The sequence below is a fragment of the Ammodytes marinus genome (genome assembly GCF_949987685.1).
Source record: "Ammodytes marinus genome assembly, chromosome: 17".
NCBI lineage: Eukaryota > Metazoa > Chordata > Actinopteri > Uranoscopiformes > Ammodytidae > Ammodytes > Ammodytes marinus.
Genome location: NC_137221.1, coordinates 15,640,316 through 15,647,094, shown reverse-complemented (window position 1 = coordinate 15,647,094; position 6,779 = coordinate 15,640,316). Strand labels below are relative to the sequence as shown.

The 6,779-nt window shown below is 45.7% G+C and overlaps 1 protein-coding gene across 1 annotated transcript; it reads left to right on the top strand.

The window, feature by feature from the left end:
- The first annotated feature begins 1,296 nt into the window (after positions 1–1,296).
- heyl (hes related family bHLH transcription factor with YRPW motif like) lies at positions 1,297–6,045 on the top strand. The gene is made up of 5 exons (XM_080045235.1): positions 1,297–1,857; positions 3,927–3,993; positions 4,073–4,156; positions 4,253–4,334; positions 4,913–6,045. The coding sequence occupies exons 1-5, from the start codon at positions 1,778–1,780 to the stop codon at positions 5,590–5,592; spliced, it is 993 nt and encodes a 330-aa protein (XP_079901361.1). The 5' UTR covers positions 1,297–1,777; the 3' UTR covers positions 5,593–6,045.
- Positions 6,046–6,779: the final 734 nt, after the last annotated feature.

The window sequence follows — 6,779 nt, the reverse complement described above, 5'->3', positions numbered from 1 at the left end:
CTTCGTGTTTCTATGGCAATCTTCACCAGCAATCTTCCCACGGTGGCGGCGGAACCGAGTGCTTAGTGTTGCAAGGAGCCGCGTGTGTCACTTTGGACGTGGGCGTGAGCATACAGAGAGCGCTATCTTGTCCAGTCAAGGACCCAGATGTTCAGACACTCACTGACATGATTCCCCCTCTTGACCCCTCAGTACCTGTGCCCTCATCTCGGCACACACTGACAGATATGAAATGTTTGGAAGAAGTTGGGTTTAAAAGTCGCATCATGATTTCGGAAACAAGTCAAACCATGTGTCCAAATGTCAAGTTGACACAGCCGTGCAAGTTGCACATTTAGTAAATCATGTGATGTGTCGAAATTGCTTAAAGTATTGGATAAACACACAATAGCTATAAGTAAGGATAGTCAATAGGGCCTAGTTAGCTACAAGAAATTGACAACATTGAGCCTTAAAGTAAAGGCAGTTAAAATAGTGAACTGTAGCGTGTGTAGGCCTTAATCAAACAAATGCAAATTATAAATTGATAACTAAATTAATGGAGAAAAAAAATTAGATCAATAACCATTTTTAAATAAAAAGATTCAAAATGTCGTTGGAGCACTGCGGGTGCTGGTTAGGGTTAAGTTAAGGTTTAAGGGTTAGGGTAGTCATAGTTGGCTCATCTGGTTGAAAATGACTGTCAAAAACACGTTTGAGCCTTGGTAAGAGGTACTAAAGAAATATAAAGCATTGTTTATGCTCTTCACATTTATTGATCACTGACAGCTGCCTAAAGGTCATGGGTTACCTATATCTTTGTACCACTACATTAGTGTTTTCTCTCTCTTGCATTTGTCTCTCCCCCTTGATTCCATGCTCGCCATGCTCAGAGTAACCTGTGTGACTGTGTGAGAGTCCAGCTTTATGCACTGTCACACACTAACTCCCCATGCGGACGATGGAGTGTTTTTACAGTCCATCATTCCCACACTCCTCACCTCTCCCTTTCCCTCCTCCCCCCTGCTGCCATTGTTCTACAAAGCAGTATAATTAAAGGAGAACTTAAAGAACGACAGAGGACAGAGAGAAGGAAGGAAGGAGAGCAGGATGAGATTGGAGGCTAATTGACTGAGGATGAGTGAGTGAAGGGGTGGAAAGATGGGGCCAAGGAGGGAGGGAAAGAGGGTGACAATCTGGGGGAGGCCAGATTAAAGGGAGGGAGGAGGGACTGGGAGAAAGAGGCGGGGGGGAGAGCCAAAACTGGCAACCCTGCCCCAACTGCCAAAGTCCTATTTTGTCATTGGGTGGCTGTGACAGAGAGAGGGAGCCAAGAGTGAAATAACAGAGAGAGACAGAGAGAGAGAGAGACAGAGAGAGAGAGAGACTTTGATTGGAATCCAGTGATAGAGTTAAAAAGACTAAAGCAGCTTGTGAATTTTCTTAGTTGCCATGGTGGGCCCTTGGGGGTCGATCAAGTGGCACTGCTGACTCACAGAGGAAAAGGACAGAAGGAGACGCATGAAGAAAAAGAAAAACAAAAAAGAAAACATAACAAACGCGAGTGACAAGAAGTAACTAAGGACAACAAGGCTTTTATAAGTAACGGCACAAGAGAAAACGAGTGTGAGGGGCACACAGGGTGAGCGTGCTTCCTGCAGAGTGGGAGACGGTCATTGCTGCGGAGAGAGAGAGAGAGAGAGAGAGAGAGAGCGGCCAACGGGATTCAACCAAATTCCATCAGTCCGTCATCTATCCTATCGGTCAGTCCGGCCAAGTGAGGACAGGGGTGAGAAGCATGAAGAGACCTCACGACTACAGCTCCCCAGACTCGGACACAGACGAGTTTATTGACGTGGGACAAGAAGACGGCTATTGGTGAGCATCCGCCCAACCACACCTGAGGCTGCAGCACATGCCCTCCAATCAACACTTTCAAAGGGGAAATGACATGGTTACACGGCTGAGATTAGTAGCTGGAGGCAAATTAGCTCTAAAAATATTTTGTCAGTGAACTGTGGGCTTGAAAGGATTTTTGACGCTAATATGCTGCCATACGCAGAATTGAAGTCAAGATGAAAGGAGGCAAGAAAGGTTTCAAAAGCTGATTTAGTTTATAAGGCTACATAATGAAAAATGATTGATTCCTAATCTTAAAAGTTTTTTGCATTAAACTCTGTTTTCGGTTTTTGACAAATGTGTGTAAAGTAATGGAAGCAGGGCCTCTGCCAGCAAATAACTGAAATATAAATTCAGAGCATTTCCTCTGTCAATCAAAGTGCCATGTTTGCTCGTTTGCTCCTTTAACTTTCCAATGTGAGTAAATGCAGAGGTTGGCAATCACTTTATCTATGGATTAAAAATGAAGTGAGGCCTGTCATCTCTGACGCATGGGGAAATGAAGTAAAAGAAAGTTAATATATTTAAATCAAATACACCCATGTGAGTCAATATTCAAAATGTATTCATCACATATTCTTTGGGTTAATTCTTATAATAAAACAATTGGGTGGCATATATTACATTTTTAATCATTTCCAGTTCAGGAAAGGCTTTGATGATGAAAAAAAATAAACTGACAACCCCACGTCAAATGTACTGAGGTTTCTGTAGCATGTTGTATAGCATAGAACATTTGAGACACACTGTTTGTGAGTGAAAACAATGATATTATTTTTCTTTTATTTCAGACAATGAAATGCAAAAAAAAATTCAGATAATTAATTTACGGTCAAAAACGCTGATATTTTGTAGGCCACAACCACAAGTCAATTGTTCTTTTGCGCTCATTGTTGTTGTCGCTAGAGGAATATATACAGGAAGCTTAGTTAAATATAAATGACTCGTAGTTTCTTCATTGTTCAAACACAAAGATAGTTAAAAACATGTAGTTTGAGAAGGAATAAAGTTTTAAAATGCAAACTGCAAAGATATACTGTTAGTTACAAAATAAAACACTTCTTATTTGAAAAGAAAATTCCACTGAACCTTTGAAAGCAAATGTTGCCTACAACGTCATGCGGTTTAGTTTCAGTCGACTCAGTCAAACTTCTTCTAGCGTGGTGGAAAATGTCTGATAAAAAGTAATAATGTCTCCTGACACTGCACACATGTTTTACGAGCCATTTCACCATTATGATTTTTAGGTGAATTTGTCAAATCCCAAAAGGGCAATATTCATTGGGGTGTATTCTTTAGAGTGCATTTACAGCGTATACAAAAACATGCTCACAGCAGCACTGGTTACATCACATGCACCGTGCAAAGCCAGTAACACCAAAGACGGTTTGGATAAATCAAATTGCCATGTGACACGCAACCAGAAGACAGTGCCGCCTTTTCAAGTCAGCCCCCATCAAACGCAAACCTAAACAAAAACACACAGCTAAATTGGCAGCCCTCATGTCGAAATCTAATAGAAACTCAATAAGTCTCTGGTGGGGTAGTTTGAAGGGAACTCCAAGCTGTCAGGCTCTTTCAAGGGCCTGCAAGACGAAAGAGTTCACAAACAAACACAATCCACATTGAGTGACTGCACTCGGAGGAGCTGCTCGGATCCCACGCTGCATGCTGGAGCCGCGTGCGAGCGACAGCATCGCCCCGGGGCTATATAATCATCTTTCTAAAAGTGCTTTCGCTCAGATGGAAAGGAGAACAGCATGTCATTTCACTGAGACTAATGTTCAGAAACGCATTAAACAATCTAGTCTTCCCTCCTCTCCCGGGCACTCCCATGCCTTTCCGTGGCCCAAAAAACAAATTCGATTGAAAGGGAGGCTGATGTGCCATCCTGCCTCTGTGTCATATTAGGGAGGGTAATAATAACAATATGCAGGAGAAATCAAAGTTACCATGTTTCTCTGTGTGCCAACGCCAGCCGCCCCCTCTGACCCTCATCTCTCTTTTCTTTCTTCCTCTCTCTCTGTCTCTCTGTCTCCATGGTGCAGCCCAGTCACCGGGTCCATGTCTCCTGGCAGCGCCTCACAGATTATGGCCCGAAAGAAGAGAAGAGGGGTGAGTGGATCATAAGCCTTGGATCTTAATCGCTTTAGTCATTTCAGTTCGGCCTTCACTGACCCTCTTGTGTGTGTAGATCATAGAGAAGAGACGCAGGGACCGCATCAACCACAGCCTGTCAGAGCTCAGGAGGCTGGTGCCCAGTGCTTTTGAGAAACAGGTAACTGCTCACCAATCCAGAATCAATTCGACTTCGGTGACAGATGTTCAAATCTGACCCAACTCGGTAAAATGTTGCTAACTCTTTTCCCTGCAGGGTTCATCTAAGCTGGAGAAAGCAGAGATCCTTCAGATGACTGTGGACCACCTCAAACTCCTGCACGCCATGGGAGGAAAGGGTGAGACACAAACAGAAAAGCACTTTCCAGCTGACCAGCTTCTTTTGCTGGTCCATTTTCTGTGGAACAGTCAAAGCACTCAAATGAATGCTGGTACAATATCTAATACCCATCTAAAAGTAGACAAATATAATTGTTGCTCTTTGGACAGTAGACATGTTTAATGGCTAACTAACTGTATTACTGTCATGGTTTTTGTTGACGCCAGTTTTAAAGCATCTCTGGTCTCTGTGACAATTGACATTGGCTGTTGTAGCTTGATAGACTGACTTTTTTATAATTTTATTCAAATAACCTTTTGCGAAAAACAAGTCAGGTGAGGTTTATTTTGACTTAGAGAGTGCCCATAGGCTGAATCTGCCGCTGTAGCATTTGCCTCGTGGCTTTTAGCTATGCAAACAAGCCTGAAGTTGGGTCTTTTAGTGCAGTTTTCTCAGACTTCTTGGTTGCAGGATTAGGAGCCATATAGTATAGGGATGTAGGTCGGACGGACTACTCCATTGCGTGTCACGCCCCCCAACTACCTTTCCATTACTATTATTCTGTGTATTTCTAAACACTTTCTCTGTCTCTCTCAGGTTACTTTGACGCGAGGGCCCTGGCGGTGGACTACAGGACCCTGGGCTTTAGGGAGTGTGTTGGGGAGGTGGTGCGGTACCTCAGCTCCCTGGATGGCGAGTCCCCAGACCCTATAGGTGCTCGCCTGGTCTCCCACCTTTCCCACTGTGCAAGCGAGCTAGACCCTCTGCTAACCCTGCAGGCGCCCCCGCCCTCTGCCCTGCCCTTCCCTCCCTGGCCGTGGGCGTCCTTCCCCCAGATCTCCCATACTACTTCACCAGCCTCCTCCTCCTCGCCCCTTTTCCCCGGCGGGCGGAGGGATCTGGCTCTTCTGGGGAGCTACCCGTCGCACGCCTCCTTACGCCTAGCCCCCATGGCCTCTTGCCAACAGGGATCATCCCCGTTGCTCGCACCCACGGCCCTAGCTACCGTCCACAGGCTGCCCTGCCTGGCCACGTCCAGACCGACCCAGCCCTCCCCACACAGGGCCACCAGGGCCTCACCTCTTCCTATCCACACCCAAGTCTCTTCCTCCCCTTCTACCACCTCCTCCTCCTCCTCCTCTTCATCACCTTCCGCCCCTCTGCAAGTCTCTTTCAGGCCCTTCACACCTCTGGGGTCTCCCGCAGCCCAACGCAGGGGCTTGAGCGCATCAGCCAAGTCGGCCCAGGGATGGGGGACTGAGATCGGAGCTTTCTGAAGGGCACCGTTTCCCACAATGAACTCTGTAGAGTGGACATGGAGCAGCTCCGTGTGCACCATGTAGCAAATATGATACCTTTTGGAGAAAGAAGTATTGTGCCTATGATGATTGTCTCCGCTTTTGAGGGACTCTAAAAGCCATATCAGGACTGTATGTGGGGGGAAGTTTCGGATAATCGCAACCAGTGCATATATAAAGAATATAATGAAGGAATGTGAAAGAAATAGAAAGATTTGAATAAATTCACGTCCATGATCTTGCTTGACATATACACACACGTACCCGGTGTCCGACAGAGCCATATATAAAACGCTCAACAGAGTGACGTTGAGTTTTTACTGATCTTTTAACTGTGATATTTGTTTGTTTATTCTCTCAAATCATTTATACATTTGATTACTTTTTTCTAATTTTAAAGAATGTCTGTGATAAAAATCTCTATAAAGACTAAGTGCCTTTACCTTTGTTCACGTTTTTTCTTATGTTTTTTTTCTGACTGTACAAGGCGCGTATGGCAACATGCACTTGCAGCTTTGCATTTGGCTATCAATACAAATGGCAAAGGAACGCTTCGAAAGCTACACGTTATGTTCGCCACTCACCCACATTAGCCATGTCTGCAAACACTGCTTGCACTCTCTCCCCAGCCGTGTACCCCCCCCCCCCCCCCCCCCTCCCCCCACTCGGTATATCTGGGCCGTCTCCAGTGATGGCTGATGGGACCTGTGGTCTTGTGGCGGCGAAGGATAAACATGGTGGGAGCTGGTGATGTTTTTGGGATGCCGCGGCGAGGCAAACAGACCCATCACTTTGCCCTCTAATTGGCAGTCCCCTGTAATTAACTTTAGCCTCATATCAGCCCATGTATCTTCCTTTTCTTTTCTGCTGTCTCTCTGCCATTCTCTTTCTCTCCAATCTTGTGGTACACCAGCGGATATCTTCTCTCCCCGATTGTCTGCGCCACTGTCTCCTCAACAATGGGCAGCCAGTAAAGGACAGGCCGAGGGAGGGGGGTGAAACAAAGAGAAAGATCTGAAGGGCCTGTGGTCGGGTGACTGATTCGGCGTAGACGTTCAATAACAGGGTGGGAGTGGAGGCAGGAGACAGGGCTACGGGGACATGAGAAGGATAGTGAAAGGTTTTGAAAAGGACAAGAAAGGAGGAAAACAGTGTGAATCACAGTG

What these genes read in the sequence shown, in the direction of transcription:
- heyl (XM_080045235.1), top strand. Translation starts at nt 1,778, where the DNA reads ATGAAGAGACCTCACGACTACAGCTCCCCAGACTCGGACACAGACGAG. An exon ending in CCCGAAAGAAGAGAAGAGGG is followed by an intron (nt 3,994 to 4,072) that starts GTGAGTGGATCA and finishes TTGTGTGTGTAG; the next exon opens with ATCATAGAGAAGAGACGCAG. An exon ending in CCAGTGCTTTTGAGAAACAG is followed by an intron (nt 4,157 to 4,252) that starts GTAACTGCTCAC and finishes TTTTCCCTGCAG; the next exon opens with GGTTCATCTAAGCTGGAGAA.